Source organism: Pangasianodon hypophthalmus, chromosome 22 (assembly GCF_027358585.1).
Source record: "Pangasianodon hypophthalmus isolate fPanHyp1 chromosome 22, fPanHyp1.pri, whole genome shotgun sequence".
Taxonomy (NCBI): Eukaryota; Metazoa; Chordata; class Actinopteri; order Siluriformes; family Pangasiidae; genus Pangasianodon; species Pangasianodon hypophthalmus.
Window position 1 is genome coordinate 19,781,567 of NC_069731.1, and position 23,010 is coordinate 19,804,576.

The 23,010-nt window shown below is 36.6% G+C and overlaps 1 protein-coding gene across 2 annotated transcripts; it reads right to left on the reverse strand.

The window, feature by feature from the left end:
* Positions 1-4,433: 4,433 nt before the first annotated feature.
* zdhhc20b (zinc finger DHHC-type palmitoyltransferase 20b) lies at positions 4,434-22,914 on the reverse strand. Of its 2 annotated transcripts, XM_034298279.2 has the most exons (14): positions 22,588-22,914; positions 20,540-20,566; positions 20,186-20,280; positions 19,094-19,214; positions 18,893-18,962; positions 17,990-18,022; positions 17,779-17,899; positions 16,420-16,455; positions 13,696-13,828; positions 13,469-13,595; positions 13,288-13,380; positions 11,901-12,001; positions 11,441-11,488; positions 4,434-11,341 (listed from the first exon to the last, which is right to left on the reverse strand). In XM_034298279.2, the coding sequence occupies exons 1-13, from the start codon at positions 22,703-22,705 to the stop codon at positions 11,445-11,447; spliced, it is 1,119 nt and encodes a 372-aa protein (XP_034154170.1). In that variant the 5' UTR covers positions 22,706-22,914; the 3' UTR covers positions 4,434-11,341; positions 11,441-11,444. The 2 variants fall into 2 exon arrangements, with proteins under 2 accessions (XP_034154170.1, XP_034154171.1); XM_034298280.2 differs by lacking the exon at positions 16,420-16,455 and having other exon boundaries at positions 22,588-22,894.
* Between the last annotated feature and the right edge of the window lie 96 nt (positions 22,915-23,010).

Below are 23,010 nucleotides of genomic sequence, written 5' to 3' on the forward strand. Positions count from 1 at the left end.
AACCCCAGGCCAGATTCTGATACAGAACTGATTCAGTTTAAAAAAAATGACTTTATTTGCTTTTTCACTACTGTTTGAGAGAAATCTACGTCCTAAAAAGTGTAATGGCGTTTTTTTTTTTTTAATTGTATATGGTAAAAAGTAGTGATGGAAATGTACACTCTGTTCAGTGAGTCAGATCATTTGATTCACCAAGAAGAGTCGACTCTTTCAGCTCCCAAATGGCTCATTGCCTTTTTTTTTTCTGTAAATAGGGCAAAGTTTCTGACATTTTGACTTGTGACTATTCTTCTTATAGCTGAAATTGTTCCATCCAATCTTACTCTACTTTTTAATAAACATAATAACATTATTTTGAATTGGATTTTTATAAAATATCCTCTGTGTCATGCTGAATCATTCAGAGTCAAACACACTTTAATATGCTAATGAACAGCTCAGGTGTTGGAAAGTGCATTTTTCTTTTTTTAATTTTGATTAAATTGCGCTGCAAGAGTAAAAAAATAAATAAACAAAAATAAAAAATGGCTCATATAGATGGGAGTCGGTTCTCAACTAAAAGAGCCGATTCAGAGAGTCGACTCGTTTTGTGATCTCATCCTTCATCACTAGTTCTTTCCAACATGTCTTCCTGCTACAACAGAATCGTTTACAATAATAAATAATTTAATAATGCATTCCTTTGCTACATTCATCAACGCCAACTTATTATCATCCTGTGATTGGTCCGTGAGAGTCACGTGACACATACAGAATACAAGATGGCGCTAATTGGTCTGTTGTCTCTTGTTGTTGTCAGTGTTGTGTGTTTTGGTCGCTCTGTAGGATTTAAATACAATATTCTTTATATTCTCTACTGTTCCTCTGACCCCTGTGTCCTCAGAGCTGTTACCAGCCACACAAACAGTCTTTTTATTTTTACTTAAAAGGAAAAAATTCAAACTTGCATATTTATCTTCATAATTAACACAAGATCTATAACAGCATCAAAGATTTACTTTGTTTAGTCTACAATTTCCTAAATTACTGTACTGATAGCGATGCAGTGGGATTTAGCCCTCGCTTCGTTTCTAACTAAAGAGAGCGATGCAGCGGCGCTTTAGTGATTTAGTCTGTGCAGCTCTCTCACCTCCTCATCTGTACACTCTGCTCAAACAGATCAGCTTCCAAAGCTTCAACTTTCACGCTAATATCACCATCGACCGCATCACGCTCGCCATCTCGCTAGATCTGTGACTAAGACTCGGCATTCTGGGACTTTGAGTCGCAGATTTTACTGCTTCTACGCTGCATTTCTCATTAATATAACGATAAACATGACTGGAAAATGATGAGTGGGAAAAGAAGTTAGTTTTTAGGAGCTAACAGTGAAACCTGATGTCTGAGATTGTTGATTTTGGTTTTCTACTATTAAACTGCACTGTAACTGCATGAGCAATAACAATATCAGTAACAATATCAATAACGATATCAGTAACAATAACAATAACAATATCAATATCGATATCAGTAACAATAACAATATCAATAACAATATCAATATCAATAACAATAACAATATCAATATCAATAACAATAACAATAACAATATCAATATCGATATCAGTAACAATAACAATATCAATAACAATATCAATATCGATATCAGTAACAATAACAATATCAATAACAATATCAATATCAATATCAATATCGATATCAGTAACAATAACAATATCAATAACAATATCAATATCAATATCAATATCAATAACAATATCAATATCGATATCAGTAACAATAACAATATCAATAACAATATCAATAACGATATCAGTAACAATATCAATATCAATAACAATAACAATAACAATATCAATACCAATAACGATATCAGTAACAATAACAATAACAATAACAATATCAATACCAATAACGATATCAGTAACAATATCAATAACAATAACAATAACAATACCAATAACGATATCAGTAACAATAACAATATCAATATCGATATCAGTAACAATAACAATATCAATAACAATATCAATATCAATATCAATATCAATAACAATATCAATATCGATATCAGTAACAATAACAATATCAATAACAATATCAATAACGATATCAGTAACAATATCAATATCAATAACAATAACAATAACAATATCAATACCAATAACGATATCAGTAACAATAACAATAACAATAACAATATCAATAACAATATCAGTAACAATAACAATATCAATAACAATATCAATAACGATATCAGTAACAATATCAATATCAATAACAATAACAATAACAATATCAATACCAATAACGATATCAGTAACAATATCAATAACAATAACAATAACAATACCAATAACGATATCAGTAACAATAACAATATCAATAACAATAACAATAACAATATCAATACCAATAACGATATCAGTAACAATATCAATATCAATAACAATCAGTAACAGTAACGATATCAGTAACAATAACAATATCAATAACAATATCAATATCAATATCAATATCAATAACAATATCAGTAACAATAACAATATCAATATTAGTATCAATAACAATATCAGTAACAATACCAATAACAATATCAGTAACAATATCAATATCTATAACAATATCAATATCAATATCAATAACAATATCAATAACAATCAATATCAGTAATGTGTGTCATTCTGACATCACAGCGACACACAACCACTAACTTCTCACAGGAATAACAATAAAGCAGCACCGAGCAACAAATTAGCACCAGATTCACTAAACACACCACAAATATCTGAACAGAAACATATTTAATGTGTTTCAGCATTAAGAGTTTTCAGACACTGTAAACATTCTGGCTCAGGACGCAGTCCAGTGTGTAGAGAAAACTTACTGATGTTGAAAACACAAACGTGAATGAAAAACATTTGATATAAAACATTACAAATGTAATGCAAATGACTTTGTATTAAAGCCAAATGACTGACTGATTGATCGTGTACGTCAGTGTGAACGCAGCCCAAATCCCGGCTTTAGGCCTGAACTGTCTTCTGCTCCAGAAAATCATTTATCTGAATAATCTGAACGATCAGAATCAGTGACACACCATCCTCACAACAAGTCCGGACATCATTCTGCAACACATCATCTTCCCATGTAAAACCACAATAATTCAATCTGGGCTGTTTTTTCTTTTTTAAATTTCCATGTAGCTACATGTTGGGGATTAAACTGACCTCTTTATTTAGTGCACTTCACTTTACACGACCTTCTCTGCTCTCAAACCCACCGCTTTAATGACGTTTAATATAATAACATCATCCTTTACTCAAATGCCTTTGTTTTATACAATCATTCTCATTACACCAGATTTGATTACAGCTATAAATAAAATAATAAGCTCATAGTTGTGAGTTAGAATAAAAATAAAAAAACTAAAGAAAAACCCCAACAACTAAAAATGGCTCCAGAACAAACTAGAAATAAAGAAATAAAATAAAAAATCATGGCTTGAGTTTGTTAAATAATATTAAATAATTATAAATAATAATATCATTATTGCGCTGTAACCAGATAAAGTACTGACTTTAAGTAAAAAGTTTATTAATGACACCGATGACACGTTCGATACGTTTAGGAAGATATCACACAATGTGCAGTTAAAAAATTCAATATTAATAAAAATAAATTATGAACCAGTTGAATCAGAAATTAAACTATAAACAGTATATAACTATAATTTAAAAAAAAAAACTAAAAATATAAAACTGTAAAAATCAGTTTAAAACTAGAAAGTAACACGCACTAAAAATAAAATAAAAATAGTGTAAAAAAAAAAGTACATCTTTAAGCCTATGAAAAAACATTTGAAATGAAGTTGCGCAATAAGGAAAGCAGCTGAAACTCCACACACGTCATCATTTGTGTTAAACACACACTGATTAATGTCAGCGAAAGCTTCATTAAAGCCGAACTTTAGGGACTTTTCCGCACATTTGGCTCTGATGACCTGATAAAATAAATAAAAACCCACAGGAGGGTGGAAGTAAGAGTTTATTTGACATTCCTCACTTCTGATGTGTAAGATGAGTTCAATGGCCTGAGTGTCAGTGAGCTGAACAGAGTTCAGGGTCTCACACACACACACACACACACACACACACACACACACACACACACACACACACAGAGAGAGAGAGAAAGAAATATGTACTTTTTCTATAAAAGCACGTTTATTTTTAGTCAGGTTCACATAATAAGCAAGTACTTCATTCACAAAATATCAAGATTCAAATTAATCAGACAAGAAAAATAGACATGAGATCAACATTTTACAGTATTTTCAATATTTTCTGTAAATCCTGAAACATATTTGACAAAAAAAAAAAAAAAAAAAAAAAAAAATCAGCAGGGTACAAATATAAGCTACTCTACATGCCATAAAACCTTATAGGATTTTTTCCTTTTTTTTTTTTTTTTAAAAAGTAAATAAAAAATGGTCCAAAGTAAGAGTCTGAAAACTTCAGAATTGAGAATTCAGTATGGCTTATAAAGGTGTGAAAGGAAGAAAACTGGTTTATCGAACATTAAATAAATAAAATAATCAGTGCTGCGATTGAAGGAGGAAGCAAGGTGTAGAAATGAAGGAAAAAAAGCAAAATGCACAAAGCAAAGACCTGATTTAAATGTTGCTAATTTTAGAACAAATTCACGGCAGCGTTTAACAGGAAAAAAAAAAACTGCAATCAGATGAAGTGGTATGAGATTGGCCTCACGAGAAGAGAAAACAATGCCACTGGAAAAGAAAAAAAAAAAATCATAACTATATCTCTACACATATCTATATCATATAGCCTCGAATTATTTATCTTTATATTTGGATTCATAGAAAAATACATCAGTTTAGTGTTTCTAAACATTCTGAGCTCACAAATCTCTGCATCAGTCACTGCCTTGTGCGTTCTGAGATAGAGGCGTGTGCGTAACTGGGTTTTAATCACACACTCTACTGTTTTTCGGTTTGTACTCTTTCACCGTACGTTCAGACTACCGCGTGACGAATCGCTCACTTGTCGGTTGTCGCTGGTGGGCGTGGCCTGTCCTGTCCTGTGTTTCCTACATATTGATGAGAAATGCAGTTGATATATATATATATATATATAGATATATATATATATATATCGCTTCTAAAGGTAACAAGTTAAACACAAATTAAATAACGCACTAATTAGTGTGAAAATCGATCATGTGATTAACGTGTTACACGCCTGGCTTCGCTCTCAGATCAGCTTAGCAAATCAAGCGAACTGAGGCACCGACGGTCTCTACACACATTTTATACGACACGATAAGATAAAACCACTTTTTCACATTTTTTTTTTTTTTTCTGAGGAAATAATCGCGGGTAGGAAACTAAAGTAGTGAGCGGGAAACTGAAGAAACGTCGGACGACACGTGCCATAGGATCGGTCCGAGGAATCCTTCAAGCTGATCATTTGGATTTGTCGTTTACCTAATTTGCATAGAATTGAGGAAATCGTGGCTCCGTGTCGCAAACGTACGCAGAAAATAAACGTCGCTTGCTAGCGTGAACGCAGGTTTCTGTTATTTAACACGTTCTTTATTTCTCCGGCGAGCTTCCTGACGCACGCCTCGACATATCGTACTGATCTGGATTAAAAACCTGACACTGATCACCATAAAACACACACACACACACACACACACCTTCCAAACACACACACGGTTGCACTTTGGATATTGAAGAACACTGGAATAATAATTATTCAACAACAATTTATAGATTAAACACCTGACCAGACGGTGAGGAAAAAAATACAGCGAGCACCAGCAGAGGAACGACGGACAGCACTGATCCTGACAACAGAAGAGTGAAATAAATAAATTAAAAAAAGGATTTGGTGTCCTTGGTGTTTGTGGGCTTGAGTGTGAGCACACAGAGGAACGTTCCTGCTGTAAACACTCTGAGCTCCGATATTCAGCCCTTTATTTGGCAAAAACACAGCAGCCTTAAATGACCAAGGTCAGATATTAAATGAACGAGCCTGATCTGTACAGTTGAGTGCAAAAGTTAGCATCCCCCTCGCTTCCTGGGTGAAAAAAAACCCAATATTTTTACAAAAAAAAAATGACTTGAGAATTAAATATTACAGCAACTGACAGATCATCAGGAAGAATATTTACTAGCATGATCAGAAGTTTGTGTCCCTGTCGACATTCTGTAATTATTTTTATTTGCATGAGCCTCAGTAAGTTAGTCACGTCCTTTTTTATGTTTTAATTCTAAAAGCTTTATCAAACAACTTTTTTTTTTCTTTCAGTAAATCACCTTCATACAGGTGTAACGATCAAAGATTTGGATTGATGCATCGATTTAAAAGGCAATGATTGAATTGAATCAAAGCAACTATCTTAAATGATTAAAAAAAGGAAATATTACACACGGGGTTAAAAAATTAATTCGTATTTTTAAGCTTATGTGTGAATAATTTAACAGGTTAGCTTCTTCCTCCAGCAGTTTCGATCAGAGGTGACTAAATCGAATCGAATCGTATTGTATCGTAGACTCAGTGGTATCGTCACATATCGAATCGTCGCCTTACGAACAAAATGTAACCCAGAAGTTTACATTCGTGATAATTATGTTTCACTCAATTTTACTGTCATCACAAAATGGTGGAAAATGAATTACAAGTGCAATCCCATGTTCTCGTCTGGGTTTGTTCTTGTTAGTAAGTGTGTGATGTAAAAACGTCTATCCTTTTAATGCTATTTATAAAATAAAATTTAAAAAAAAGACGTGAATTTTCACTTTGTGGAGTCAGGAAAAGTCCAGACAAGCTCAAACTCATAATCAGATGAGTTCTGAGATCAGTTACGATTCCGTGGAAGTCTGGAAAAAGTTGGAGATAGAGAAAATATTTTAAACATGTATGAAAAGCAGACACAAAAACATGACAAAAAATAAAACACCGGTAAACAGATAAACAAACAAAATTATCCAAGACACACTTCAGAGCAGGGGTGTGTAAACTTTTGCACTCCACTGTACAACTAAACACAAAGTAGCTAAATATATATAAACAAATCTTTTCATAAGACAACCAGCTTATGAATAATGAATATGCATAAACGTGGAATCTCTTACACAACGCCTTGTTATTTATAAATTTAACATTTTGGTTGGTACAGAATTTATTTACATTAATTTATACATCGATTTTATTTACGTTTATTGAAGATCATTATTAAAGCAGATAAGAGTCGTAGAATAAGGAGACGGATTTGATTCTATTTAAATGGAAATTATTGTGAAAAGACGACAAAAAAATGTCTAAGAAACGTTCTGATTCCAGTTTTAAGACTTTTAAGAAGCTTCTCTGATGAGAGTGAGCTCTAAACACATCACCTGTGCTATTAATAATAAAGATTTTTGTGAGCTAGGGCTGCTATTTAATTCAGTTAAAAAGTGCAATTGTATTGAAAAGATTTAGTATTGAAATGCATGCGAATATTAATGAGTGTATAGTAAATATTAATGAGCGAACATTAGCAGCAGCTACACTCTGTTCATCACAAACCACAGAAGGTAAAAACTGTCGCTTTCCTAAGCAATGAAAATCGTGCAGACTTTCTGTTCACTATATATGCTCACTACATAGGGTATAATTAAGGTGTTATAGACCCTACGTAGTGCACTACACACAGCCCCTCCGAAAGTATTGGAACAGCAAGGCCAATTCATTTGTTTTTGTTACACACTGAAGACATTTGGGTTTGAGATCAGAAGATGAATATGAGATGATAGATCAGAATTACAGTTTTTATTTCCTGATATTTACATCTAGACGTGTTAAGCAACCTAGAACATGGCACCTTTTGTCTGAACCACCCCAATTTTTCCAAGTGGTCAAAAATATTGGAATGTGACTGACAGGTGTTTCTTGTTGCCCAGGTGTGTCCTGTTAGATTGATTGTTTTAAACAATTAATAGCTCTGAATGTCTACTCTTGGGTTGAGCCCTGAGTTTCACCTGTGAAGACTGCATTTGTTGCTAAAAAGGATAAACCAACATGAAGACCAGAGAGCTGTCTATGGGAGAAAAGCAAACCATTTTGTAGCTGTGAAAAGAGGGACAAGCATTGGGCATAGCCAGTACAACAATTTTGGAATGTCCTGGAAAAGAAAGAAAGCACAGTTGTACAAACAACCAGACATCGAGCAGGTCGGCCAAGAAAAACAACAGCAGCTGATAAGAGAAACATTGTGAAAGCTGTGAAGAAAAACCCAAAAACATCAGTTCTGTAACGAAGATTAACCTCTACCAAAGTGATGGAAAGGCCAAAGTCTGGAGAAAGAAAGGATCTGCTCATGATCCAGAACATATGAGCTCATGGGTGAAGCATGGTGGAGGTAGTGTCATGGCTTGGGCTTGCATGGCTGCTTCTGGAACAGGCTCACTAATCTTTACTGATGATGGAGCTCATGATGGTAGCAACAGAATGAATTCAGAAGTCTACAGAAACATTAACATGTCTGACACTTTACAGAGAAATGCATCCAATCTAATAGGGAGGAACTTAATCATGCAGCAAGACAACGACCCAAAACACACTGTCAACACAACAAAGCACTTCATCAGGGGAAAAAGTGGAAGGTTTTAGACTGGGCAAGTCCATCACCAGACCTTAATCCAACTGAGCAGCATTTCACCTCCTGAAGAGGAGACTGAAGAGAGAAACCCCTCAAAACTAACAACAGCTGAAAGAAGCTGCGCTACAAGCCTGGAAAAGCTTCACAAAAGAAGAATGCAACAGTTTGGTGATGTCAGTGGATCACCAGCTTGATGCAGTTATTGCAAGCAAGAGACATGCAACCAAATATCAAGTGTTATTTTCTTTAATTAACTATTAATATATATAATTAAGTCTATCTGTTCCAATACTTTTGCTCACCAAAACATTGGGTGGTCTTCCACCAAAGGTGCCATATTCTAAGCTTTTTAAGATCTCTAGATGTAAATATCAGAAAATGAAAGATGAAATTCTGATCTGTCGTCTCATATTCATTGTTTTGTTTTTTTTAAAAGCAAAAACGGAGGAGACTGTACATCCAAACAGATCACCATCTGATACTCAGCCATAGAAAGAGCGACTGAAGTAAGTTCCTGTGGGTAATTAGCAAATCGGATGTTTACACAAATACTGGGTCATGTTTTAGGTAATTAAGCAACACAACACAAGGGTCATTTACCTAAAAAAATTTTTGGAAAGATTTTTACACTTTATACGTCTAAAAGTAAAACATGTGTTGCTCTGTTTTGTCCTGAAAGGCTTAAATATTATAAAAATTAAAAAAACATATTCGAATTGTTAACAGCCCTAATGCAAAAAAAAACATTTATATCCCTCATCTATGCACTTTGTGATACTGTAAACACACTTTAAACTAAATCTGAATCTTTGTACACATGCGGGATGGAGGGACTTCCGGGTGGAAAACTCACATCCTGTTTGCTAAATATACTCGTGCTGGAAGGTCTGATCTTTTCAGTAGTGAGTCAGATCATTTGACTCGGCTCAGTAAGAGTCGGCTCCTAAATGATTCGTTGCTAAATTCTGACTTGTGAGAACATTTATTTTGAATAAACGATGATCTAAATATAAACATGGCCGAAGAGGATGCTCGTGCGCTGTTCAGATGAAGAATCGAAAATTTTATTTGATTTAATTAACGTAAAGAATATCAAACCTCACCGTGACTCTGACTGATATAGAGTGATTACTGAAAATGATTCAAATTAATGCTAACGAACAACTCAGATGTTGGAAAAGAGGTTTCCGTGATTAAATGATGATTACGTGATTACACTACAGGAGTGATGGCATTGTCTACATCTCCCAAGAAAAATGACAAGGAAAAAAAAAACTAACAAACAAACAAAAAAAAAAACAGCTCTCAGTGTTCAGCTAAAGAGTCGATTCATTCTCAAAGAGTCGATTCATTCGCAAATGACACATGACTCGTAAATACGAACAGATGAGAAAACATTGCTGTGTTTGCGACATTCCTCAACACATTCAGTTCAGCGTTCTTTCTGTTTTCTACCTTTTAACTCCTGTCTGTCATCAGGATTTATTTTCCCTCGCTAGTTTTGTACGTCTTGTTCACTCTGTGCAGAAAAACTGGTTTTTAAATCGGACACTCTCCACATGATCTGACCACGTAACCCCTTAAAGACGACACGTCCCTGTTCCGCTTTATTCCATCGTTCCGAAACGTTTCACTTTTCTAAAATGGCTCCTGTTAATCTACATTATGATGATGATGATTAAAAAATAATAATCAATACTCCAAGAACATAATCAATACTGTTTTAAATCATTTAAAATGAGACGTAAAATATCGATTCTACACACACGTGATCCTGATAATCGTAAAGTTCCAGCATTGGAGAAATCATTTATAATTAATGAACTTTAACATCCAACTTGAACCAAAACTGCTTTTGGTTAGGAGCGTCTAGTTCTGTCAATATTTAGACACGCAGGATATCTGCGTATTTCGATATTTAATCAAAAGTTAAATGAAAACGTTGTTCTTTTTTTTTCAATATATTGTTGAAATAAATCGTTTAACACTCTTAGTGCAGCGTCACCGCCGTTATCCACCCGGAAGTACGTTATTTGATATTGTGACGTAACGGTTTGTTTTTGATGGGTGAGAGTTATAATATATGTATTAATAATAATTTCATTTAAATGTTTGCTAACCGGAATTTCAACGTGCAAATGTGCGATCCTGTGACCTCAAATACAACAAACTGTTATCTTGGAGAGAAAAACTATTAGCACTATGATCACCAGTATTTAAAAAAACAAACAAACAAACAAACAAACGGTCAGATGCAGTAGAACTGAAACACGTCTGCTATGTAAGATGACGTTAAAATAAACGCAGCAGGAATGGAGCGGAGATGGAAATGGCTATAGCTCTTTAGATCACTCCCCGCTTTGTAAACATCAGATCCGATACTGCCGGGGAAATGAAACCCCCTAACAATACAGCGGTAGTGCGAATATTTCTCGTAAACAACAAACGGTTTTATAAGAATTGCACCATTACTCAAAGTTCATGAGTGGGTGTGAAGATAAAATGTGACTGCAGTGAAAAAAAAGAAGAAACGAAGAAGAAAAAAAACTGATGGATGCAAATTTCTCCGAACGCTGAACACAGACGAGGAGCTGCTGCAGAGGTGATGGAGTTGTTTAAGGCATCACGTTTGATGGCTGTGTTTCTCCTCCACAGTTTTTAACGATCACGAACCCTAAACGAAGAGATGACAGCATGTCAATCACGTCTCACAAGCCCCGCCTCCTCCTCCTCCTCCTCCTCCTCAACGAACACACAGAGACACGATGCTCACCTGGCTAGGACTCGCTCGCCACGGAAACCGTGATGGTGTCACTTTCATCTGTGAAGGAAGAGAGAGAAGTGTGAAATAATTACGCAAGCGTGTTACGTCATGCCACACGGGGTATACAGCCAGCTCCATAAATATTGGCACCCTTCATGAAAAGACGCGCGCATTGTGAATGATGATTTAAGCGAAACCAAAAATACATGAGGAGGCTGTAAAGTTTTAGGATTATTTTTCATTTTTCATTTATCAAGTTCTTTAGTAGTGCGAAGTTTTCTGCACGTTTCACTCGAAATGCACGTAAACGACAGCGACACTACGGATTATAATCGCAACACCTTGAATTTAGTTTGGCTCAGGTGCTGTGATCTGGACACGCCTTCCCACAGACCCCCACAACTGCACTTAAACAACACACACACACACACACTTGCATGGACGTGCAAAACGCACTGCGGCGACTCACCAGACTTTACAGCCTCTACGACGATGTGATCATCGTGGACGTCGTTGTTGAGCAGATGTTTCTGAGACTCGCTGAGAGGACTACTCTGCTCACCTTCCACACTGTGGGGAGAAAAAAACAAACAAAAAAACAAAAACGATTTGAGATTTTTGTTTAGAGAATTGAATTAAACCGGAAACTAGATCATTCACATGCACACTTTACACGCTGCTCTTTAATAAAGTCAATGCAACTATATCAAAAACGCTAACGAATCCTCTTTGAGTGTAACAAGTAACTAACGTTAACGTACGTAAGTGTTTGATCGTCGTGTTAAATGAGGTCAGTCGGAAAAAAAGCGGATTCTGTTGAACGCAGGGATTTTCGCAAGCATCGTTTTTAACGTTATCGCTTGCATTATGCGGACGAAGTGAAAGTTTCATCACAGGGGTTACGTTGAGTGTAATTACGAAAAAAAAATCATAAATTCTTGGGAAGGGATCTTATCGTTCTCACTATTCTCACAACATAGAGCCTTACTTTCAGTGAAAAAATTTCGCAATTCTATTCAAATCAGGTAAAGAAGCGACAAATCTACACAAACGATCGTCTCGAGCGATTCTTCGGATCTTCGATCTCACGGCACGTACCTACGTTTCTTCAGTTCTCCTCCTGCAATGCGGTTCGATTCACTGTTCATAAAACTTATAACCGTAGTTTTTAATCTTATCCTGTCATACACTACCTCTGATAAAAATGTGTACAGAGCATTACGAAGAAAAATAAAGCTCTTTGGTGCCTCTGGTTTGTACGTAGCTAGTACAGTTAACTCGCTTTGCTAATCTAATCTGAGAACGAAACTAGCACAAAGCTGAGCATGTAATCAGAATTTTCACACTGATTAGTGCGTTATTTAATTTGTGTTTAACTACTTGGCTTTAGAAGCGATACACACACACACACACACACACATACACGGTAGCTACTTCCGTTTCTCATCAGAACATAAAACAAACAAACAAAAAAAATATAGGACAGGCCACGCCCACAAGCGACAAGAGAAACTGGTTGCTGGTGCAAGTCGGCTGAAGATGGTTTCAATTAAAGACAGAGATTTTATTGCTTTTACTCGAATTGCAAGTAAAGTAACCATGTAGGTTAAACGAGGGGGCGGAGCTAAACACACACACACACACACACACACACACACACACAAGCGAACTTGGTAAACAAAGCAGTTGTTTAAAACATTCCAGAAATGATGTTTGTGCATTTTAGAAACTTGTACAGCTTTGATGAAGGAGTTTCGGGGTTGAATATTTTAAAGTATTTAAAGCATTTGTTATTGGTCTCCTGTATTTGGTGTAACAGTGCCACCGTGTGGTGGAAATGTGGAACTGCACCACACCTTTGGCTCAGGCAATCAGGATGTACGACTACTGTTGGCTGCTCGGGATCAGAGACGACCAGCCGGGTTGGAAATGTGAGTCCGTCTCCCTGACTGCATAAAAAAAAAAAAAAAAAAAAAAGTTTATAATCCTGGTAAAATAAGACGGAAATTCCTCGAGTGTGAGTGTGAGTGTGTGTACCTGGTGAAAACTGGTAGCAGCCAGAACTTCTTCTGGTCTCCGAACACCTGTGCGATGTTCTTGCTGAATCCCAGCGAGAACCCGTTTTTATCCGGTCCGTTCCTGAAGACGGGCGCTCGGAACGCCTCTGAAGGAACGAAAGAAAGAAAAGGGGTCACGTATAAACCAAACGCAGCCTTCGAGTCCCGAGGACGCGCAGAGAGGTGGAGACGGTGCGAGTGCGTTACCTATCGTAGATCTGTTCTTTCCTACAAGCCACAGGTGGTAAGTGAAGAGCGAGAGGATGCTGATGCAGAACATGGCCGCCACAAAAAAGAGAAACAACACGTGGAATTTGGCCTGAGAGTCGGGCAGCTCACTCTGAGAGGAGAGAGAGAGAGAGAGAGAGAGAGAGAGAGAGAGAGAGAGTAAGACACGAGGGCAACATCGACGAGGAGGAAACACTCGAGTCACAGGGCTGCACGATATCCACAAAAAACACACAATAATAACGAGATGCAATAAATGAAGACAAAGTACAATCTGGAAAGTTAATATATTAACTGATAATTAGGGGGAAAAACATTTATAAAAATGTGTGTCATTAAAATTTATCAATATTAAGAATAAAATTAAAAAAAGGCTGTAAAGATTCAAAACAATAGAAAACTTTATCGGATCAGCTGCTCTGAGTTCGTGCAGCGTTGCGTAATTTATCACGATAAAGATATCATACTGTCGCATCGCTTTGTTTCTGTTTCATACGTAAAGCACTTCGAGATTTTAAAAAGTGTTGTTCAATCAAAAATGTTTATTATATGAATCATTATATTAAGTTTTGTTTTGGCCAAGAACTTTCATAAAAAAAAATTTAGGAGAATTACTGTGCAAAGAACGAAAACGAAAACAGTAAAATAAGGCAATAAGTGCAGCTGCTTACTGCATAAAAATTAATGTATAAGTTATTTTTGTGTGTGTGTGTGTGTGTGTGTGTGTATATATGTATATATATATATATATATATATATATTTTTTTTTGTTTTCAGCATTACTAGGCCTATAAGCAGAGATCTGATTCCCAATATCAGTATCAGTACCAGTATCAGTATCTGTATCAGTTTCAGTAGCAGTATCAGTTTCGGTATCGGTATCAGAATTGGTACTGGTAATAGTATCAGTACCAGTACCAGTATCAGTATCAGTACCAGTATCAGTACCAGTATCAGTACCAGTACCAGTACCAGTATCAGTACAGTATCTGTATCAGTATCAGTAGCAGTATCAGTTTCGGTATCGGTATCAGAATTGGTATTGGTAATAGTATCAGTACCAGTACCAGTACCAGTATCAGTACCAGTACCAGTATCTTTACCAGTATCAGTACCAGTACCAGTATCAGTACAGTATCTGTATCAGTTTCAGTAGCAGTATCAGTTTCGGTATCGGTATCAGAATTGGTACTGGTAATAGTATCAGTACCAGTACCAGTATCAGTATCAGTACCAGTATCAGTACCAGTATCAGTACCAGTACCAGTACCAGTATCAGTACAGTATCTGTATCAGTATCAGTAGCAGTATCAGTTTCGGTATCGGTATCAGAATTGGTATTGGTAATAGTATCAGTACCAGTACCAGTACCAGTATCAGTACCAGTACCAGTATCTTTACCAGTATCAGTACCAGTACCAGTATCAGTACAGTATCTGTATCAGTATCAGTATCAGTAGCAGTATCAGTTTTGGTATCGGTATCAGAATTGGTATTGGTAATAGTATCAGTATCAGTACCAGTATCAGTATCAGTATCAGTACCAGTACCAGTACCAGTATCAGTATCAGTACCAGTACCAGTATCTGTATCTGTATCAGTTTCAGTAGCAGTATCAGTTTCGGTATCGGTATCAGAATTGGTATTGGTAATAGTATCAGTACCAGTATCAGTACCAGTATCGGTATCAGTACCGGTATCGGTATCAGTATCAGTACCAGTATCAGTATCAGTACCAGTATCGGTACCAGTATCAGTACCAGTATCGGTACCAGTATCAGTATCGGTACCAGTATCGGTATCAGTACCAGTATCGGTATCAGTACCAGTACCAGTTTCAGCAGCAGTATCGGTTTCGGTATTGGTATCAGAATTGGTATTGGTAATACTATCAGTACCAGTATCAGTTTCAGTACCAGTACCAGCATCAGTACCGGGCCGATACCAGCAGTGGAACAGTTGATCGGATTTTGGAGAAGAACATATCGGATATCGGATCCTGTAAGAAACGGAGAATCCTGGAATTGGATTTGGGAAAGAAATGTATTTTTGGAACTGGAGATTTTTACATAGACAGAGAGTTTTGACGATTTTTGTTTTGTTAGGATTTTATTATATTTATACTTTATTATATTTACGTAAATTACGCAAGTGATTTTCATGTCAGAGAGTTTAACTATAAAGCGCTTCAGGTAAAGAAAACATTTTAAAGCTAGTATTTTATAAGAAAACAAATACCGGACGGGTATCGGCTTCGGCTGAGACGCGACGTTCCAGCGTTGGTACCGGAAAAGAAAAAGCGGTGTTTTGCCATTTAAAAAAATAAATAAGTAAATAAAATTTATCTAAGCCCTGGAAACACAGCAAGACAGAATCCCACACGTCTTCCATGGGGCTGTAATGTAGACTTTTTATCTCAATAAAGTCACATTTGGGACATTCGGGGTGAAAACAAACAAACAAATAAATAAACAAACAAACAAACAAAGGTGGAGAGACAGAACTGAATGTAACGCAGGAAAATACTTGAGTTTACACAAACACACGATTAATCATGCAACTCTAATGGACAACAAACAACAAGCAGACAATCAGCGAATAAAGAAAATGAAGCATAATGAAGTGTTTTTTTATGATTTATTTTTATTTCCCATGCCGGCTCGGACACAATAACCAACAATCAACACTAACACCGAGGATTACCTTCGGACAATTCTCTGCCGATTTCCTCCGGCAAAGCTTAGTGCAAACAGAGACAGAGTGTTAGACACGAGGACGAGAGCAAAGCACAACGCGGCGATATGACGATGTAATATCGATATCGTGATGTGTCTTTACGTCACAAAATGTTCTTTATAATATAAAAAAAATATTACAAACTGATTGGAAGCAAGAAGCTGATTTAAAATCGATTGTTAAAAATATATTTATCTTATTATATTTATTTATTATAAAAAAAAGATTTTTTAAATGAATTTATGTAGTGTAAAACCTGCCATTAAATTTTTTTTTTTTTTTAATGCATGTATTTGAAATCAATACATGAATTTAAAAATAAAAGGATTTATCTGAGAATGAGGAGGATTAGTCAGACTATAATCAGGAATGAGTGGAATTGGTAAAAATTTCATCAAGCGTAAGCGGGATTGGTCAGAATGTTACTGGGAATGATGGGGATTGGTCAGAATGTTATTGGGAATGATGGGGATTGGTCAGAATGTTATTGGGAATGATGGGGATTGGTGGGAATGTTATTGGGAATGATGGGGATTGGTCAGAATGTTATTGGGAATGATGGGGATTGGTCAGAATGTTACTGGGAATGATGGGGATTGGTCAGAATGTTATTGGGAATGATGGGGATTGGTGGGAATGTTATTGGGAATGATGGGGATTGGTCAGAATGTTATTGGGAATGATGGGGATTGGTCAGAATGTTATTGGGAATGATGGGGATTGGTCAGAATGTTATTGGGAATGATGGGGATTGGTCAGAATGTTACTGGGAATGATGGGGATTGGTCAGAATGTTACTGGGAATGATGGGGATTGGTGGGAATGTTATTGGGAATGATGGGGATTGGTCAGAATGTTACTGGGAATGATGGGGATTGGTCAGAATGTTATTGGGAATGATGGGGATTGGTCAGAATGTTATTGGGAATGATGGGGATTGGTCAGAATGTTACTGTGAATGGTCGGGATTGGTCAGAATGTTATTGGGAATGATGGGGATTGGTCAGAATGTTACTGTGAATGGTCGGGATTGGTCAGAATGTTATTGGGAATGATGGGGATTGGTCAGAATGTTACTGTGAATGATCGGGATTGGTCAGAATTTCATTGAGAGTGAAATCTGAAATTGTTGGCAAAAATCTGTGCTGCTACAGCCTGATACATATCGTGTATCGCAGAAATGTTCTTGAGAATCACGATATGATATTTTTGTCATATCTCCCCACCTCCTCAGGCGCACTGCAAAGGCGGGTGGTGCAGAGTTTTTTTTTTTATTAATCCAATCTAAAAAAAAAAAAAAGGAGCAGTCCCGACATGATTACTCACTGTCCAGAACTTGATGAAGTACTGCAGCACGGTGGCAGCGATGAACAGGCAGTACAGCAGCGAGTAGGCCAGGAACAGGATGAAGAACTTGTAATTGGAGAAACCGACACAGTTGTTCACCCTGTCATGAAGAAAAAGACGAAACTGTAGTGTTGAGAAACAGACACAAAGCGCAAGAGCTGCTTTAGAAACGAGAGCTGAGTTCACTCACCACGGGCAGTGATGATCCATCTTCAACACGCACCTGTTACACGTTACATGACATTTTCATTCTTAAACATCATGAACAATTTAAAAAAATAATTTTTATACGTTGCATTTCTGCTGTTAGTCACATTTATTTCACCTATGCTTATGCTTTTAAAGCTGAGCGTCACTACAACAAACCCCAAAAACAAACAAGCAGGTTAAAAAACAGCACGTGCGGCCATTTTAGCCGACTTTGGAGCTCTATTTCCAGTTAAAATGACGCCTCGGATGCTGTTATGGAGCTCATTATGTTCCAGTCGATCATTTCGCCCGAGTCAGTGACTTTGTGTTTATTCAATCAAAAATTTTAGGACAATTTATGAACGTATTTATTTATTTTTAAGACACGGTTAACCTATAGTACAATTTGTTTATGAAATTAAACCTCAGTTTGCAGCAATTTTTGATTTCTTAAGTTTTACACAGACAAAAATGTACATTGTTTTGCACTGTTTGTAATTCAAAAATAAAAAAGGAGTCTTTCCAGTCATCATTTTTCTTTCTTTAAATCTTGTTGAAAATATTCTGAGAATCGAATCGTATCGAATCGTGAAGCCAGTATCGTGAATCGAATCGAATCGTGACCGGAGTGTATCGTTACACCTCTACTCAACCCCAATGTTGCTTATTAATTATCAACCCCAAAGGTGATTATTTTCCTGTAACAACATGTCCCAAAGTGTTTTATTCCTCACATATATGACACATCATATTTTTATCCGTTTATACAGATACAGTGCATTTTAAATCTGTTTAATATTCTAAAATTAATCTAATCCAGTGTATTATATTTAAAATATTATAAAGTCTACTATATATTTTTTTAACGTTGTGAGGCATCTGCAGAGTCGTGGCTTTGACTCACATGTCACACGCGGAGCAGTGGTGGCACCGGTCGGGTTTGATGACCTGGCAGCGGTCACAGTAGCGGATGGCTATACAGAGAGATTAATCAATCAATTATTATTGTTATTATTATTATTATTATTATTATTATTATTATTATTATTGTCTTTCAGTCTCATTTTGATTCGATCGCTCAGGACTGTGACGGAGATTCGCTCACCTCCAGCGCCGGTGCGTGTGTAGAGCGGCAGACTGCTCGCCACTCGCTTCAGGATCTCCTGCTGCGTCTCGGGACGCTCTTCTTTCTCATAAAGCTCCTTCTCAGCTTTGGGTAAACAGAACTGATACACACACACACACACACACACGGACACAGGGACACGGATACACACACACACAGGGACAGGGACACACACACGGACACACACACGCACACACAGGGACAGGGACACACACATGGACACGGACACACACATGGACACGGACACACACATGGACACGGACACGGACATTTATACCACATAGTGTGAGAATTTGATCAGAATTTCTCTGAGAATGAGGAGGATTAGTCAGAATATAATCAGGAATGAGTGGAATTGGTAAAAATTTCATCAAGCGCAAGCGGGATTGGTCAGAATATTATTGAGAATGATGGGGATTGGTCAGAATGTTACAGGGAATGATCAGGATTGGTCAGAATGTTATTGGGAATGATCGGGATTGGTCAGAATATTATTGAGAATGATGGGGATTGGTCAGAATGTTACAGGGAATGATCAGGATTGGTCAGAATGTTACAGGGAATGATGGGGATTGGTCAGAATGTTACAGGGAATGATGGGGATTGGTCAGAATGTTATTGGGAATGATGGGGATTGGTCAGAATGTTACAGGGAATGATCGGGATTGGTCAGAATGTTATCGGGAATGATGGGGATTGGTCAGAATGTTATCGGGAATGATGGGGATTGGTCAGAATGTTATTGGGAATGATGGGGATTGGTCAGAATGTTACTGGGAATGATCGGGATTGGTCAGAATGTTATAGGGAATGATCGGGATTGGTCAGAATGTTATTGGGAATGATGGGGATTGGTCAGAATGTTATTGGGAATGATGGGGATTGGTCAGAATGTTATTGGGAATGATGGGGATTGGTCAGAATGTTATTGGGAATGATGGGGATTGGTCAGTGAGCAGGAAAAGGCTGGCTCTAAATCCTGTATATAGCTCTTTTTCATTTTTCTAGGCCTACATGCTTCTTCATAGAAAACTGGCATCACCATCAGCTTTATTATTTAATTTCTCTTACCTCTTTGGTTGGATTCGTTGGTTTCGTGAAGATGGTCTTCCAATAAGACCAAACGAACAAGATGAAGGAGAGGTGAAAAATGACCAAGTAGATAACTGTGAGGAGCAAAAAAAAAAAAAAAAAAAAAAAAAAAAAAAGAGTTGCAGATGCATCAGGAACGGAACAATCCATCACTGACGAGTCGGAAACTCGGATCCGCACGAACAGGAGCCGAGACACACACACACACACACACACACACACACACAGCAACAACAACAAATCCGACTCGTCTCATTTAACACACAGATATAATGAGTCAGACATTTCTCTCCACTTTAATCATCAGAAATGAAACGCAGAAAGATCACTCACCTTTTTCTCCGAGACTCGGCACTGTGACTGTGGAAAAGAGGAAAAGAAATCGATCATCAGACACACGGGTTGAGTTATATACGTCTCTTTAACGCAGGACTCAAATCTGGCATTTCTTCAGCTCTCGAATATTGAAGGAATTCTTCTTGCGCTTGTATGACTGGACGATACGACGATATACGATACATCATCGATATTCCGATACGACGATATACGATACATCATCGATATTCCGATACGACGATATACGGTACATCATCGATATTCCGATACGACGATATACGGTACATCATCGATATTCCGATACGACGATATACGATACACCATCGATATTCCGATACGACGATATACGATACATCATCGATATTCCGATACGACGATATACGGTACATCATCGATATTCCGATACGACGATATACGGTACATCATCGATATTCCGATACGACGATATACGATACATCATCGATATTCCGAAATGCAAAACACATTTACACATTATTGTCTGGATTAAACACAGACCACGATGATTTCCATTTCATTCGTGATCCATTTTTCCTTCTTTTCCTCGCTATGCGGTTTGTTTTTATAAAATCATAACTTAAAAAATATCTAATGTTTCAGCGGTGGGGCGATAGGACAAAAATATCATCACGATTCGCAAAAATATTTCGAGATGTGTACGATATGTAACACTCCAGGACTGCTATGTTTTTATATTTTTTTAAAAAAGCATTTTTTTCCTCATAGAAAAATTAAATACATTTCATAAAAATAGATTTAAATCTGTATAAATGTTTACATTCTAAAAATTAAATACAAAACTTTTTTAACATCACATCACCTGCTTTCAGCGGATTCATTATGTTTCATTATTTAAAAAAAACCCAAAACAAATGTCTTAATAAAAAGATGATCTCAGAAAACAGTAAATAAGTAAATAAATAAATAAATCAGTAACAGTAAACAAATAAATAAAATACTCCCGCCCATGTACACAAAGTTCTGCCCACAGGATCTGCAGCAGCCTATAGAGTTTAGCGTCTGTAAAATGACGGACAGGAGGCGTATCCAAACATAAACAAGCGTTCCGGACCGGAAATCAGTTTTCCAGACGGGTTTTCCCAGCCATTTTACACGCACTGTACGGAGCTTAATGCATTGTTTTTTGTTTTGTTTTTTTAAAAACCATGTTCTACATTTCTTCTAAGTTATTTGTAAAAGTAAAGAGAAAAATAATCCAAGACTGCACCTTTAATTTACATCACAGCATGTTAATGTATAAACAAATTAAAAAAAAGGAACAATCAGCATTAACAGTCGTTTATATTTCATTTAATACATGCCCATCAGGTGTACTTTACTATAGTGTAATTATAGTTTTATTAGCAGGAAATGACGCAGTGTGAATTACAGAGGTGTAATAATAATAATAGCAGTAACAACACTGCAGATGGAAATCTACCTGGCAACAGGTAAGCTAGTAAACAGGTAGTGAAGTTTAAAACCTGCTGACTCTGTAAATAAGATAAGAGCTAAACTCCTTCCTCCTGGCTGTTTGCTAACTAGTTAGTTAGCTAGTTAACTTCCATGGCTTCTTAACTAGCAGTGCTGTAACTTAAAAAATACATATATGTGTTGATATCTAACAGCATAAGCTCATCTCAGATCAGCTGAAAATCATCTCGAAGACAAAATAACACTTTAATAACAATCTTGATGATTTTTTCTGTGCTGTTTTTGTATTGATGATGATGATGATGATGATGATGACTAACCGAGGAATCAATGAGTGTTGCTAGATCGCTAGCTAGTTTAGAGTCGGAGAAAGGTTTTTTATCCCAGATATATAATCAAACACGTATTTTATCATAAAATCCTGAAATGTCTATTTAGTTTGAGTAAAAAAAGACACCCTGAGAGATGATTTTTAGGAACTAGCTGTGCAGTTGTGAGAGAAAACAGCCACTTCCTTCCTTCACATAACATCAGATTTAACGCTATTTATCTGACAAAAACACAGCAAAGTTGGATTAAAATTAAATACTTACACACACACAGCTCCACAACGTAAGCATAATACGACCAACACACGACTAAAGCTATAAATATGACTGGTATCCAAGCCAGACCCCGCTGACAGCATCTGAGGACGTGTGAAGGCGCCATCTTTAATTTCCACAGCACACACTTACAGGGAGGGATGACTCGTCCGCCAGAGAGTCGGTTCTTTGAGCCGAATCTTTCCGATCCGACACATTGAGCCGATTCACATATATGATTCGGAGACGCTGATTTATCGATAGGTATGAAATCCAAATATTTAAAAAGATTTAGCCTGTCTTCCTTAGTAGTGCAGTCAAAATATCCGTGTGAGAGTCTTTTCCAATCATACTTTCTCATCAAATATAATATTTATATCATAAAATAGACCTCAATCTTTTCTAATCAGTGCTATCATTATTATGATTATA

Excerpts from the sequence above, each read along its gene's own strand:
- zdhhc20b (XM_034298279.2), bottom strand. The coding sequence starts at position 22,705 with ATGGCGCCTTCACACGTCCTCAGATGCTGTCAGCGGGGTCTGGCTTGG. Across the intron at positions 17,900-17,989 it reads ATGGATCATCACTGCCCGTG|GGTGAACAACTGTGTCGGTT; the intron begins GTGAGTGAACTC and ends TCTTCATGACAG. Across the intron at positions 13,829-16,419 it reads CGGCAGAGAATTGTCCGAAG|AGTGAGCTGCCCGACTCTCA; the intron begins GTAATCCTCGGT and ends CTCTCCTCTCAG.